The sequence below is a fragment of the Rhopalosiphum maidis genome, chromosome 3 (assembly GCF_003676215.2).
Source record: "Rhopalosiphum maidis isolate BTI-1 chromosome 3, ASM367621v3, whole genome shotgun sequence".
Taxonomy (NCBI): domain Eukaryota; kingdom Metazoa; phylum Arthropoda; class Insecta; order Hemiptera; family Aphididae; genus Rhopalosiphum; species Rhopalosiphum maidis.
In genome coordinates this window covers 22,351,934-22,370,054 of record NC_040879.1, presented here as the reverse complement: position 1 = coordinate 22,370,054, position 18,121 = coordinate 22,351,934, and the positions used below count along the sequence as shown (strand labels likewise).

Here is an 18,121-nt window from a genome sequence, read left to right as displayed (position 1 = left end):
TCTTAATGTTTTATGACTCAATAAATATAACTCACTTAAAAATTAAAATATAATTAAAAGTCTATGGGATGCCCTAGATAATAGTATTACTTTTAAGTTGTATCATAGGTGATATGGGTGAATGAAATATGCACTTCTTCGTTAGCCTCGCTCACAAAGTGATATTAATGAGAAACCGTGTATTAAATTTTTAAGAAAATTTAAAAATTTACGAATTTTAAGCTTCAAAACAATTTGAAAAAATTAAAAATTTTAAATTTCAAACATTGATGAAAATAACGTGCCTTTGTTATTAAAAATGTCCATAATAATAACTTATTTGGAATTTTATATTAAATTGTCAAGCACTTAGATCAAGTTTAAAGAGTTTTATCTATATAACCTAAATCAAAGACAAATATCACAAAAGTTATAATATTTTGTTTCTCGTCCAATGAGCGTGACTATGTATATAATTGTCAAAATGACTAAGTTATAAATTTTAATGTCACTTTACACATGAAACATATGTAATAGGTATATATTATATTATTTAGAATAATACGTACGTTGTCTTATAAGAATCTTTAATTTATGCATTTATAAGTTTCGTCGGTAATATAGTTAATAATGTAAATTTAAATTAAGACATTAAAAAAAATATATTTTTGAATTTTATTACCTAACTTTAATATTATTTAATACAGTTATTGTTAATAATTATAAAGTTATTCAAATTGCATGAAGTTTTACACGTGTTGAAAGATTCATTATTTCAGAACATTATTGTAAAATTGATCATTTAATATGAATAATATGATACACATTAATGATTATGATAACTAAATTAAAATTACTAATTATTTATGTAAAAGCTATTCGGTGTTTTCATTTCTTATAACAATTTGATAACATGTTTCATATCAAAAAGTACCTACCTACAATATTTTCATATTCTTAACATCGATATTGAAAATCTACTAATGTATGGCGATTTAACGTGCAGTTGTTTACATTTACTTTAATTGGACTAATGAATTTAAGTAAAAAACCAACGTCTAAAACTTATTCCGAATCGTAAACCATAATCATGCAACCATGCAGGTACACATTTTGTTTTAATCTTGTTTACACACACATTTGATTGTATCGTACATTTATATAAGTAGACACTTAGCAAATGTATTAATTAAATATGTGTATACTACGATATTAGATTAAACCGTTTGGGATATATGAAATGTGAATTATGATTATAGAAAATAAAAAATTTTAGGTCGGTATAATTATAATGAGTGAAAGTTTAAATGTAAAAGTATAAAATAAAATAAGGAAAGTAATTTTGAATATAAAAATAATAATATGGCTAGTTTTCTGTAGAATCATTCTACTGAAAACTAGCCACATTAATGACAATACATTATTATAAAATAATATATGATTATATGGAGTCAATTTATCATTCAACGGCCAATTTTAAAGGAATACACGGTAGACAAACAGACGGTATAGTTCAAACATTTACTATATTATACTATAACACTCGAAATTTCTCACACTACAGTCACACAGATGTCACAAAATATTACATTATTGTTAGTCATCAAAATGTAAATGCATTATATTTTATAGTTCTCATAGACTAGTGACTAATAAGTAATAACTAATAAGTACCTATACTACGTGTGAGTAAAAATATCTATTATCAACAACTAAATATAGAGTACATAATTTTAGTCGACAACATCCTATAACGTAGATATTGTCGTATAACCCATAGATATATATCATTAAATTAATATGTGGACTGCGTGTCTGCCATATCCTGCCATTATAGGTAATCAAGAGCATTGTTAGAAAAAAGATGTCAATATCTATGCATATATGATTGGACATTAGGTTTATGCTATCTTTTTCTAAAATTGTTGTTATCTCTGTTGTTGAATTTCTCTCTTGCTATTAATGGGTGGTTACAACATGTTATTTGCGCTCAAAATCATAATATGTTTAGGCACTATAGCCTATACCAGTGGTGGCCACAATTAGGCTCGCGAGGCTCTCGAGTCGGTCTAATCAAGTTTAGAGTAAAATATTAATTAATTTAATTATTTTATAAACATATCTTAATAATGTGGCTCGCTTAAAATTAACTTCATAAATTTGCGGCTCATCCCGAAATTAATTTTAATGGCCACCTCTGGACTATACTCTATAATAAATAAATATGTAGGTTATTATGTAAACAAAGCATATACTTTGTTTTATAGAGATATGTTATTTTTAAGTTAAAAATCATATTATGTTATGAATATTGATTAAAATTAAAATATTATAAAATGAAATCATACGCGTGTAATGTTGACGGTGCTGCATGCATAAGAACTTAAACTATGTAAATTTAAAAACGCCGTATACTTTGACCATACGCGCGAGTGGCCCAAGTGGCTGTGAAACGTAGGTAAATTAATACGCTTATTATAATTTACTGGACTGTGACAAAATCTATCGCAGATAACATGTAAAATTCATCTGAAATTTCCAAAAAACATTATTTTAATTTTAATGTATCTTGTTTGTCTTACTCTTAAACTATAATCAGTCGCTTGTCGAGTATGGTACAGTGCATACGAAACGTTTACTAATTAATTAATTAATTAATTAACTATTGTAACCGTCTGTATAATATGCATAGTTAACTTTGAATGCTTATTATACATTTGTGTTTTGTATTACAATTAAATACAATTGAAATATAGTATAGCATCTATTCGCATTTCTTTTGCAACAGGTTTTTGAAAAAGGATTCAATGCAGAATGAAATTTATTTCACAACATTTATATCAAGGATTAGAAAACTTTTTAGTGCGATTATCTATATTTTTTGTTTTGTATATTTGTTAAAAATCGGGAAAACTTTTATTAGAGAATAAACAAAAATATTTTTTCGTGATAGGCGCTAACGTTTGGTCTTTGGTGGCAACTTTTCTCACGTTATGCTTTGTGATTTGTGCTACAGCGTAAATAAAACAAATAAAATTAATAGCGCGTGCGGCACGATGCCAGTCGATTGCATCGTGTAGCACATGCAGGCATACGTAAACTGCACCCAAACGATCTTTTTGTATTTATATACTGAACCCGGATTATTAACTGGGTTAAATTTAAACAGATATAGGTAATGTTAAGTGTGCCCCATTCCGTATTATCGTTAAAAAACGAGAAACTATAATTTCAAACTGCACCTGAAAACAATATTTGAAAAATGAAAATTCAGAATTTACATATATTTTCACTTAAAATCCAGTTTACATGTATGATTTTGTGTCTACTTATACGTGGGCGTTATTTACGATTATCTGACTGCACAAATAGTTAAGTTTGGACAGTTTAGATTTGCTGTAACCCAAAAACTAAAAAATATTTTAAATACAAATATTATGGACTTAAATTGTTTTTAAATATTTCTAGTATTTTTAATGGAAAAAGTTGTTCAAAAACAATTTACTCATACATCACACATCAAGCTAATTAATATGCATTGCATACATATAGAATAAAAATTAAATTTTTTAACTATAGATCTTAAAATATGTTTAAATCAATAGTTTGTTTTTAGATTAATATAAATTGTATTCTGTATTTTTAATTTTTTTCTTTTCATTAAATTATATACATTTAATAAAGACTAAGAGAACATTTTTATTTGAATTTAAATTCTATTTTTAATGACTATTTTGGTTTCTTTGTAATGCAATTAAGTTCAATCCCTTTTATATTAATATAATTGCGATAATATATATAGGCGCACAAATAATAATATCTTATAACTTATTGTAAATTCATATAGGTTGATTTATAAATTGATGTAGCCGATGTAGGTATGAACTAAAAACTATAAATAATCCTATTACCTATTATATTATTATTTAAAAATGTTAAATTTAGTTTTTTCGTTCACAGTTTCTATTTATTAAACAATCCTCAGTTATTTCTTATATATTGTAAACATTAAGTTAATTATCAATTGACAATTGAATATACTTTTCTTCATATTATTGTTGTTATTATTATTATTATTATTATTTTTATTTAATATCTTCCCGACGTTACGTGTGATGTTGAATTTATGTATCATCATCGGTCGGGATTTTAGTCGGGCTCGTCGGCTACCGTCGTTCACGATCGGGACGATTCGTCGGAAGGGTGGTTGACGAGCGGCAAGGGACGCGTCTATCGCGCCCACGGCCTACGACAATCATCGTCTAACCGCCGACTGGGAGGGAACGACGACGAAGGAAACGATGGCAGCTACTGTCGCCTCGAAGTCGTGTAAACGAGACGCCGAAATGATAGCGGACGGCATGTCGGACACGGCGGGTAAGCTAACCGCGGGTTGTCGTCGGAGGACGGCGGCGGTTGCGTCGTCATCGGGTGGACAGTCGCGTACCGCGGTGACCGTGCTGTCCGTGGTGATGGTCGCCTGTGCCGTGGCGGCTGTCGACTTGCAACACGCGGCCGCCGCTTGTCAACACTGGCTGTCGACGATGTTCCAGTCGGCCGCCGATCAACAGGTATGTATCACCGATCAGTGTGTAATAACAATAAATAAGTATATTTATTATTAGTATACTCCGTTATCTGAAAAACTGTAAAAAACAAATTTGGAACCGCTGCTGTGTTGGAGATAAAAATAAAAATCCCAAATATATTATACAGAAGAAATATCATTTGCACCGATATCGTACACAGTTTTTACAACCGTTTAATTATTTCTTCGTTAGTTTTACTACGATTATTACGTTTTATTCGTTTGGTTAGTGTAATTAAAGATTCAAGAACATTATTTGGTGGGCAAGACGCTTTGCTACTCGTGGCTAATTTTTAGCACGTATATTATTTTTTACGAAAAGCACGATGTGTGACCGAAGCCGGATCTAGCATATTTTTTATATTTTTAATTAGCTCCCACTCATAATGTAGCTCTCCTCTGCAGTGCTTGACTTGGAAAAAAGTAGTAGAGGTACTCTAGCTATTTATAAAAAAGTATAGCGTCCTTAGCACTTAAATATAACACGTAATCATGGGGGGTTCGCGGCGGGTTCTCCCTACGAAAAAGGGGTGAACTAGTGTATCCACAAAATTAATTGAAGTACTCAGCCCCCCCCCCCAATTCAAACACTGCCCAATTTTTTACAAATTGTAGACTGTGCATAAAAGATTGATACTTATAATTATAATTTTTTTAAGAAAAGTAATTAAAAACTTTAATTTTCTAAAAAACGAAAGCTTTCTAGCTTGGCAATGAATCAAGTGTGCTGAATGTAATTTTTACATTAAATTGCGTTACCAATTAAAAAATATTTAGTTATTGTTCTAATTATTGTATTGAATTTTAAACACTTAAACACGATCGTATAACCGTGAAATCTAATTATTTAAATACATGATATTTAGTGTATTTTATGACGAGGGTTGTTGTTTTTTTATAAAAATGGAAATCACCGCCGCAAATAGGTCATATTATAGCAAAGTAAAAATCGTCTTTTTCGTATTTAATTTTAAAAAGATCGCTAAACAGAAATCATAATAGTTCATAAGTTAAAACAAACCACATTAGGTTAAGCAAGAATAATTTGTAAAGCGAAAAAACAAGTTGTAAATTGTAACACTCCGTATTATAGGCGTTTATATACAAATACAATATAATATACGGGTGTGCGTAAAGGTATTCTTTATATCTCATCATGCATTATTAAAAGCAGATGTATATATAATATATATATACTTATAAAATGTAGATATTATTGTCGTGTACCACATTGTTTTCATTCGTTGTAGAAATTATGTTTAACCGAGTACCTACCTAACATTATGTTATACATGATATTCATAGGTCATGCAAGTATGAAGACCGCCGGACCGTGCACGAAAATTGTGTTGTTGGATAGCTCAGAATAAATAATATTATATCCTTTTATTTTTATTTTCATTTTTTTCTTTTATCCTATTGTGGGGAGAAACTAGTTATATAGGAACTATTTCCACTACCTAAAAATACCAAGATCTGTCGCCTATGACGCCTCTGCCGATGCCTATATTATACAGACCTACAGTATGCAGATGTTACATTAGCATGCATTACAATTTTATACCAGCCATGTCATTTCATTTTGCTCTAAATATTTTCACTATGTTGATGTCTGTACATAGAATTAGCATACAGATCGACGGAAATATAGTTCACGCCCAATACATGACAATAGCTACATCATATTATACAAAATCTTCGAAGAACATTTATATAGGTACCTATATCGATTCGTGCTTTAATTATTGTTGTAATAATTTAACGCAAAACACTCATTATTTCAGAAAACATCAATAGCGTTTTTACATAATTTTAACTTTTAAGTCATTACAACTTATAAAACAAAATTTTTGGAAATAGATTATATGTTTTACTACTTTTTATCATTTTAATTTTTTAAGTTTTTAGGTACTCTCTAATGACAGTATATATTTACTTCCATATTTTAAAGCAAAGAATTATTCGAAGTATTTTTATCTATATAAACACATTCTGGACAAGTAGTTAGTTCATTAGTTAAAAGTATTCTAAGTAAGTTTTAATAACTATTATGAATTATTCATCCAACATTGTTATACCTTAAATGACTTCAAAAAATATTGTACTTTGAAATAAACTCAGTAAAAAATTGAAAATCATATTATTAAGTATTATCAAAAAAAAAAAAAAACAGGTAAAAATTAGAAAAAATAATTTTTTATGAAAATATTTTTATTAATGACTTAAATTATATAAGAAAATATTTTTAAAAACGTTAATAATTTTTATTATTGTACAGAATAATATATTTTTTTCAATGTACGAGTAGATATAGGTTTCCATGACACATATTATTAGCATATTATATGTCAAATTAATATTTTTCTATTGGCTTAAATTAAAATTTTTTTTATTAAGGTTTATGCTAGATAATTTAAAAAACAATTAGATATACTCCCAGTGTTGTGCTTATTGAAAGCTTCTCATGATTTTGATTTTGAGGAGACGGTATACTGTTTAATATTTTGGGAAGTGAAAAATTTTGTGTTCAACTGTAATGGATGTTTTCAATAAGTCAAACGATGGTCTGAATCTTTTGCTTATCACTTATCAGTGTCCCATTCTGTATGTATTTATTGACCATTTGTTTTATAATAGTCGAGTAATCTGGATTACTCTAAACAATCGAAACTCAATTTGACTATCGGTTATTAATTGAATGCTCCTCAGCTTGATATTGCCATATTAGTTCTAATAGTTTTGCTACATTTTTTTATTATTTTTGTATTGCGTTTTTCAAATCAATATAATTGGATGTTATTTTTTGTATGTATAGTATTATTATAAAATGTTATCATTCTAAAGCAATATAGTCATAATAGGCTTTAGCAAAAACATTTACTTTAATAAGGTGCTCCTCGGGAACAGTGCGATTATTCTACAGATACAGTATAATATTATATATTTGCATTATACATAGGAAATTATTTTTAAAAACAAAAATGTCCAACCTTCAGAAGTATTTTTAGTTTCAACGATTTGAGGTTGGCAAATAAATATTTTTAAAGTGGTTTTTAATTATTTACAATATTATGTATTATAATTGCATGTATAAGAAAAAGATCGAAGCAATCTTTTAAAAATTATTAATACATGTAGGTATAGAAATCTATAATTTTTCGATTTTATCGCAATCTATTTTCCGATAATTCGAATATTCATTACAATAACTAGATGTTTTCGAGACTTTTATCTTCATACTTTTAGAAGAGTTTCACTATTAGAATGAACGTTTTTTGCTTTAAAAACTGACAGTGACAATGATTAGTTTCCATAATTTCAATTAAGTATAATATTATTTATTATATTAATGAGCGATTATTATAACTATTTGTACAATTTAGTCAATTGCGTCCGCAAGTGTGGATTTTCCCCGTCTCATTTCCCGGATTAGTGTGTCAACTATCGCATCTCTGTAGATTATTTTTTTATAACTTTTACTTGTAGTTGTACTTGTACTTGTAAAATAAAATATTCTCGAAAGTCGAGTGAATGATATATCGAAATCACCTGAGTATCGACCAACGGAATACCTATAATGAATTATACATGACTTCGTTTAGAAACATAAATTTAAAATGTATTCTGTATCGACCAATTAAATGATGGTTCATCTCAAACGTAGTTGTAGAAAACCAAATGTATAATATATGCGTAATATCTATTATACGTACGTTTATAGTTAACAGCAATGTGGCACTAATGTTATATTGAAATCAAATATTTTCACTGATCCACCATATCGACAAATTTCTGCGGAAGCCCTTAATTGTACTTACCTTTATAGTTAACGTTTATATTTATTTTTAATAGTCATAAAATAAATAAATAAATAAATAGGCAAGTGGTTAATACAATAAAATCCTAAACCGAAGTAAACGATGGAAAAACGCTTCTTCAGGCAATCGTAATCAATTGATTATTGTATTTTTATGTGCGGTACCTACGACGATACTGTGCATGTGAACCGGCGAATATAATGGCACCTACACGTATATTATAATGTCAACAGCAGAGTGTATGGCGTTATTGTTGCTGCGTCTGTAACCAGTTTCGGTTATTTTCCCACCGTTTGTCATCGTCATATAGGTATAACGCGCTGCATCTAGTGTCGTGTTATTCGTGTTAATAGAAATGTCCCGACTTCCGCGCAAGTCGTGTCGTTCCATTATTTTTTTCTCCTCCTGAACCGTGGCCTTGTTTATAGTCCCGTTGAGATACCCGGATCACGGATTTACACGACAAATATTTTCGGCTGAAAACCATAAAATTAGTATACCGTCGTATTAAGGAATATGAGAGAAAAAATATGACAGGAGGAAACACAATAATACGTTTAGACATATAGGTTAGCGGTTTGGGCGAATTTAGGTCACCAACGCCGCGAACATTGACTAATGCATAGTGTCGAGCCTTTATTACTAAGACTATCGAATGAAAAGGTATTGCCATTTTATCAATAATCGTTCAACTCATAGCTAAACTAAATGTGTTTTAAAACGTGTTTCATAGAAAATTTTTTTTAATATTTTAGTATTTTGCGTACTTTACTCATTTTAGAAGTGAAGTTAACTAACCTAATTAATTAAAATGATTGTTATTTTTTAATGCGTATTTTATAATAATTAAAAAATTATTGGTAAATTATAGGTAGGTCGAAAATCTTGTTCTCAATAGTATTAAATACTAAAATTCTCTTATTTTTTAAGCAAAACTGGACCTGTTTTTTTTATTTCAATTGAATTGAATTTTAATATTAATAAGTTTGAAAAATAAATCAAATAAGTTTTAATTGTTTAAAGTGATTTAGTGACTTATTGTTAAAAAATTGTATTTATATTGTTAATTTATTTAGACATAAAATAATGAATTTGTCAATACACACATAAGGACTTTATTCTCGACATCGAAAGAAAAATAATTTTGAATATCTTATTTTAGATAAGTCAGTTACCTATATATCAGGTGGAATTATGGTCGATATTATATTTGATAAATAGTTTTTAGTCGTTAATCGTTAGTTCGGTTAATAGTGGAGTATAAATCTGTAGCGTGGTATCCAAATACAGCTAAGGATAAATTACGAACTGAGCATGTATGAACCGTTTTCTTGAAATGATTTTTCGATACCTATATTATGAAAATGTACTATATTGTCTATGTCTATGAACCACATGATTATCGGCCCGTTCTTATAATACAAATACTTGAGAGTCGTAAGAAAGATGTAAATGATAAATTTTTAAACGGTTATTTAGACTCTGGATCAATTGAGCGACTAACTTCATTAGTTTATTATTTATAGTTGAATTACGAATTCCGATAGCAGATACCTACATAAACTTGACAGTTATAAATATACAAATACTTGCGGTAAAAACTAATTATCTTTATAGACACCAAATGCCGATCCTCCGAATAAACCGTGTCTCTAGAAAATCAAAACAATAATTGTTTGCAAATTAAAATGTATAAATGTTAAAATGCATTCTGTATTTATTATGTTGTTATATTTACTGTAAACAATCAAGTTATCAACCATTAATTATTATTTTTTATTATTGTAGCTGAATACGGTTTGTTCACGTCATAAATATTAAATGTAATATTATATTAATTGCAACAATAGGATTAATAAACCATAGTATTTATTATCAATGTTACATAATACATTAAAAAAATATAAACACTTTTTTTTTATTAATTAGAATATTAAAGAGATGTTTTATTATTTTATAAACTGTTTACTGACCTACTGTTAAGTTATTCAAATTATGATGATTATTATAAATATTAAGAATGCTTCTTTCTGCAATGATGTAAAATGTATAAATGTTTAAGTAATATAGTAATGATTAAATTTATTTATTAATTTCGTAATTTTGTATGATTATATAAGCTGAATAATTACTTTGCAGATTATCAATTTAGTTAGTGATGACTGATAATAGTAACTACTAATAATTATTACGTTTATATATTGCTGTGAAAAAGGTTTATAATCCATTGATTCCTTTAATTTTTTATGTGATGTAATTATAAAATATCATAGTAAGTATTTAAAATTATTTTAATGCTATCATAATATAAAAGTTTAGGTTTAAAACTATACTTTTGTTTTAGGCACTAAATATTGTTATTTAGAATGATTTATTAACTATGTAGTGGGTATAATATATACCTTTTACCTACCTATATTATATGGTATATTCGTTGTCAAATTCAACGTATCAATTTTAAAAAAAATTCTATAACGAATATAAAATTGTTAAATAATAGTGTTTGTTTAATATATAAATTTAAATAGTGCTGAAGGAATAAAATAATTATCAAGTATTAAGTGGTGAATAACTAAAATTTGGGTACAGAAGTTTTAAATTATTCTTTTCTAAGCACCCTTTCCCATCCCACGTGCATAATTTGAACATTCTATCGATAACAAAAGAAATTTAAGTCTTTTAGCATAAGTAAACAAATAAGTACCTCCTATGTAGGTATCTAATAATAAAACAAAATCATGTTAATCTTATCTTGTTACGCAAAAATATATTCTTATAAACTGTATGTGGAATTTAGTTTAAATGTGTTCTATAAAATAATAAACCATGAAATAATCAGTAACTCCATATATAGTCTCCGGATTTTTAGCTACACAAAGTAACATTAAAAAACGGATCTGTATCTAACAGAGCAATAAATCTCAACTACGAGAAACACTTGCATTGAAGTCATAATCTCTAAAATCTAAGATTAGGTATTGTTAATTATAACAAATAGAAGAAATGTATTGAAAATGAAAAACAAAATATGTATCATAGATGATGATTTGTAATAAACGTACTCCAATAATTGGTATCTAATCTATACATAAATTACAAAATAAACACCTAAAAATCAAATCGTATTATGTGTGTTATGTTAATTCACCTTTTCATAATAATTGTCGTTAAGACTACTGAGTAGGTTCCATCACATTTATGAACACTTCGATGCCATTCATATGGATAGTCAAAATAAGAGTTAATTGTAAATTTATTATTATTACATAATACCATTGATTTTAAATACTAGTATTTATAATCGATGATAATATCTATATAAATTATATTTTAGATTCAAAAGAAATTTTGTCTAGTGCTCAGATGCAATCAACAATTATAATTGATAGTTTCTTTGCTTATTGATGATTATTTTTTTTCAAGAATCTCTGTAATTTGTTTTTGATTACATCATAGAAGGAGGATTTCACTGTAATATGTTTGTTTCGTGATATATCTATCATACAAGCACAATATAGCCAATATATACAGAGTGATTACACATGATATTTATTTTATTCCAGTTATATAATAATTTATCATAAAATAATATTATTATGTTTCGGAAAATTAAATTAAAAATGTATTTTGTCATTCGAAAAAGTAAAAAACTTAAAAACTGATAACGAGGATAAACTGTAAAAATATAATTTTTATAGAAATGTAACACGAAATAATAAAAAAAAATATCCTAAAATAAGTGAAAACTTTTTGAAATAATAAGTGTAGAAAATGAATCACTGTGTGTTTGTGGATATTATATTGTTATAATAAATAACTGATATCATTAAAAATTATACATATTATTCGTAACAAATTTAACGTCGAACAAGACAGTTATCACACGAAAATCGTGTAAACCACCCATATTATTCTATAATATATTAATATGAACATAATGAAGTATTGGTCTTATTTAAACGCGTGGCTTGTTGATTGATCAATGAACACAGTTTTGTATATTGTTGTATCAATAGATACTATACCTACTGCTGCACGCATGTCAATTGTTTATTCTTTGTTAATTGTTCATATATTAAACATTTTCTTTTATATACTTATTTTAGTTAAGTTCATTCGACCATTTGAAGTGCATACTGTGTACCTATAATATTATAAAAAAAAACAGACATTATAATGCGCAGGTTCAGTCTGACCACCCGCCCATGAATTTTCTTATGTTATTATTATTATTATTATACTATTATTTTATTCCTTCTTTCGACAAAACAATATGCATAGATACCTTCGAAAGTTCACGGCTCGGTATTGCGATTAATACTATAATAATTGAACTACTACAGCTGGCCACACTCGTAATTATAATTAAACATATTAAATTGTATATGACCGGCATAGCAATAACGATCATTTCACACGTTTCTAACCTAATTTTTACTGTAATAATCATTGCGCGCTCTCTGTAAATAATAATAGGTAAGATTATATTTTCTAATTGGTCAAAAAAAATGTTTAGACAATCCTACAAATACCTATCACGGCAGTTTTACGTACAGTTATGTGTATGTTTGTACAGCTAATCTTAAAATAATTGCTATATGGGCGCTATTTGAGTTTTAAAATATGGATTTTTAATTTTTAGATAGATCAGATTTTTCCATAACTGCAGAGCCGTTTGTTAAAAAATATAGTTTTCTATTATTTTGTTGGTTCGAAACCATAATACAAGGTAAAAATATATTTAATACATAATATTGGAGAGTGGAGATAAAAAATAACGTTCGAAACGTTTGAATTGACTAATTGAGATATGAAAACTAATTTATGTATATTTTATACATATCTTAAACTCTGGGCTTATAGTAAGGCTTAAAAAAATTATTAAAATTCCATTTAAAAAAGACGAATAAAAATAAACTGCAAGTTCTTCAGTTCTTCTGTAATCCACATTTTCCATGAACTACTTGCGCGAATGGTATTTATTTTTCTGCTATTGTTTTAAAAATAAGATATAAAAAAACTTAAGACTTAAGAGATCTCTTCTGAGATTTCTCCTATCTTTGTATAAGGTATATAAATCAATAATTTCTATGATTTATCTCACTATATTATACTGAAAACTCATTCTGAGCAAAAAACGGTCAATTTGTATTTCAAACACTTATCAAATAAAACTGTGCACATGTCTATGTATATTTAAATTGCTATAAAAACAATAACGAGAAATTAATCACATGTTAAAACTTACAAATTAGGGGAAAAAATAATTTGAAAATAAAATGTACACTATATAGCTTAAAATTAGTCTAAATATATTTTTAAAGTTCCATTGTGAATATAAAATGATAATATATTTTAAAAAACGGTGAAAAGTTTCATGCCACTATGATTATTATTTTTGAATTACAATAAATTATAACTCCTTGTTATTATTTAATAAGATTTTTATTTTAGGTTAAAATATTATGTTTTGTCAACATTTTAATTCCAAATGCTCGTAAAAATTGTATACATTTTAACGTTTAAGTTTCTAGATCCCAATACAAAAAAACTTAAACTAATCTAAAATATTTTAATTGAAAATAAAGTACAAAATAATTTGTACATTTAAGATTCTGAACGGAGTGATGAATGTATTGGTTATACAATGATGTGTGTTTTTTTTAGTAATAATGCTTCGATTTTTGATTTCAGCCCCTCTTTGAACAAGGAAATTCATCTAGTTGGTACTTTGAGAGGTCAAAAGTAAAAAATTTCCAGTAGTTTTCAAAAGCGTCAGGAAAAACCCTGAAAAATAACGGAAAAATGAGAATTTTTACGCATAACCACTTTTCGACAAATCGATTCTTTGATTTTGCTGTAACTCAAAAACGAATTATTGTAAATAATTGAAATTTTCACCAAATGTTTATATTAGCGTTATCTATTCGCGATTAAATTTTCAAAATATTTTGATTTTTTTTAAGCTACTAATAAACAATTGAAATTTTCTACTTTTCTAAATTTTTTTTCTTGAAATGCCGATAAAAAAAATTTGGCTATCCAAAAAATTTTTAAAATTTAATACAAGGTTTATTATAAGTTGTACTTATCGTAGTAAAAAAAAATCAAAAATCGTTAGTCACAATTTTTGTTTATAAACATTTAAAGTTCAAATGTGTATGAAATATATCAAAATCACGAAAATTTGAAAAGAACTTTTAAGTGGAAAATTCATACAATTTTTGTGTTTATACTTAAGGTTCAAAAATCTAATACTAGGTTATCCATAAGTTTTCCTTCAATAACTGTAAAAAAAAATTCCATTGTCAATATAAAAAACATTTTATGAGCGTATGAAATTTAATTTTTTACAAAATCGCGTAAAATAACGATATATTACAATTTAAATATAGGTAATAATATAATATATCCAACTAATTATCATTGACTGACTAATCATCTCCGTTCAGAATCGTTTTTCGTATACAATGATACGTGACATTGCATTCAAATTTAACACATCCATTATAGAGACCAGTGACCTACTCTCCATCTCTACTATACAGCAGAACGATACTCACTTTTTCGATTGTTAATACATATTAAAACAAAATAAATTTAAAAACTGTATAACCATTATCTATTATCGAATCTTTACTTTATATTTTTACTTTTTCAAATGAAACAACAACAAATTGTCAAAGGATTTAATGTAACCTCCCCCCCTCACCATCACCAAGTACTAATAATCGTATTAAATTTCCATCTTTGCTTAATATATACCGAGGTACTCAAAATTGAATTTTCAATTATACTATAAAAATAATACGATGACCAAAATGAACATTTGTAACGGATATTACTATATACGTTTTGTATCTGACTTCTTTCGAGTGGAATAGACTTTAAAAGTGTATAGTTTTCCAAAAAACATTTTCAAATCAGTATATTATGTATAGATATACTTCATGAAGTAACGTTTTATTATAAAAAAACTAATATAATTTGAATGGTATTTCGCTGTTATAACCATTACTCGTATGTAATCTTGTTTATTGTTTGTTCAGTCAGGCAGTACAAGTGATAAGAACCACGTCAACGATGTTTGGTATTGTTATTGGTATTATAGCAGTAAATTATGTTTTGAGCGTTTCATTAAAACCACTGTAGCAGAAGAAAGTGTCATAAACCGCATGAAAGGACATCAGATTATAATTAGGTTATGTCAACCTGAAAACAACTCAAAATACTTAAATCAGTTATCATAATATAATTTATAAATATTATCACATGAAATATTTTATTCAGTTTTATGTCATTATATTAATATAAAATGAAGGTATCAAAATGTATTCTGACACTTTGCGGGTTCTACATAAATCGTATACATAAAACCAGAATGTATCACATTACAAAAACCAAATTGGACTTTAAATTGTTTTTCATAATATTTCAAAAAAAAAAATACAATATTTACGTACTGATTCAATAATAAATTTACTTTTATTGCCATAACTTGCGAAGTGTTAAATTCAAGAACTAACAACAAAGACAATTATAATAATAAACCATTATGGTTTGTGGTTCGTGGATTATAAAAATAATTAAAACTACTAGCTGTAAAAGCACTATTACATTATTGCCATTATTTTCTAAAATTATGTACAGTAGATAAATTATTATCATATATTTTTTGACTGATTAATATTTTATTTGCAATTTGGATAATTTTGTGTTATACGCTTAATTTGTATACCAAATAAAATAAATTCTTTATAAAATAGAAATATATTTAAAGTAATTTTTCTTTAGCGGGTGGAAGTAATGTTTTAATTTTCTGTTTGCATAGTGACTAGATTATTTGTAGGTATGTATTTGAAATAAAATATATTTTTAATTATCTGCTTTAAATAGTCTCTACCAAAAAAATATATACATACGTATTTTTTATAAATTCTAATATTAATTAATTAGACAATATTATGTTCACTTGTATACCTACCTAATATTAATTTAATTGGGCTCCCTAAAAAATAAGAATACATTATATCAAGTTAAATGACCTAATCTACACACTCATTTTGTGTTATACCAAAGTTCCTCCAACCGGAACTTCTCTCCATGATTCGTCCTTTTATTTTATTTTTATCATCACATTTGCTTATTTTTGTTATTTATGTGAACTTATTACATAAAAAGTAATAAAAAAATGTTGAATCCAATAAATAATTATCTACTAAGTTTTAATGCTAAAATATAATGGTGGGTACCTAAATAAAAATAAATGTCGACAGCAATATTAATTAGGCTTTTGATATTAACATAATAAAATTATAAATTTATTTCTAATTTGATTTAATTTTACAAACTTAAAATTATTATTAAGTATTAATTTAAATAATTATTTATTATATATTAATAATTATGTATGTACCTATTTACTTAAAATCAGTGCAATAATAAATAATTGTTTATGATTCGATATTTATTTTTAACCATAGTGTGCATTGACGTTACCGGACTTCTTTGAAGATATATTACGACCGCCAATTGATTGTTCCTACTGCCAAGGATTAGATGCTATTGAGAAAGTTTTCAATCTATCAGTCGAAAATTTTGAAAAGTAGTAAGTTGAATTGTTTGAAATTTAATGTTTAACATCTTAAGTATTACATTTTTTTATTTTATTTTAAGTTACTCGTATGTTAAGAACTCTACTCATCTACATTAAACTATTAAAGCATTGTTAATTTGATGTGATTATTGCATTTTTTAAGTATGATATTATTTAAAAATATTTTTTCCTCTTCTTGACCTATTTATAAATACATATTTCTATAGCGATTTTAATTTTGTTAAAATTAAAAAATATTATTCTTAGAGAGAAACATATAACATTTAAATTATCATTTTCTATAGGTAAACTACAGTGAAGTTTATAAATATTTAGATTAGTTTTAATTGTTTTAAACTATTTATTCTTTATATAAATTAGATTTGGAATTTTATATAATGATAAACCTACCTAAATTTTAATAAATAACTTCTCTCGGTAATCAAGTTTAAAAATGTAGTACAACTATTAAAAATACAAGGTTTTTTTATAAATTGTTAACTTATATAAATACTTTTATCAAGTTTTTCTGATAGGTACCAATTTAAAAGCATCAAACATACATATAGTTTTATAAATGTTGATTAAATTTGATATGTAAACGGAAAATAGCGATTTTTCAAACAATTTTAATTATTTTAAAACTTTTTGACATTGCGTATACTATTTAATTAATTTATTATATAGATACCTACACAATGTGGTTTTTAAAGTATTTAAATATCTTAAGCTATTCATTATACAATCATACCGCGAGTATAGGTGTAAATTTTCCATGTTAGAAAGGGGTGGGGCTAAATTATAAACATAAAATAGGCCCACGGAGGGCTTCGTCCCCCCCTGCACCCCCTTATACATATAAATTGTACAATTCTATAATAACATTTATTATATTAAATGTATATAAAAACTTCAAAATTATTTTATTTAACGACATATGATACATAATTTTTCATCGTTGTCGTTATCAAATATTAACGTCTAATTCAATCATTTTAATTTTGTTACAAATTTACAATACAAAATTCATACATGAAGCTTAAATGTTCACATAACACCTACCTATCGGATATACTGATTATAAATTACGTTTTACATTTTATAATTTTCTCTAATAAATAACCTAGAATATCTTGAAAA

General features: G+C 26.5%; 1 protein-coding gene across 1 annotated transcript in view; it reads left to right on the top strand.

The window, feature by feature from the left end:
• The first annotated feature begins 4,265 nt into the window (after positions 1-4,265).
• Positions 4,266-18,121, top strand: part of LOC113559065 — a 22,192-nt gene continuing 8,336 nt past the window's right edge. The window contains exons 1-2 of the mRNA XM_026964665.1: positions 4,266-4,550; positions 16,869-16,993. Of these exons, the coding sequence (XP_026820466.1) occupies positions 4,281-4,550; positions 16,869-16,993 (395 nt within the window). The 5' untranslated portion in view covers positions 4,266-4,280. The remainder of the gene's footprint in view (positions 4,551-16,868; positions 16,994-18,121) is intronic.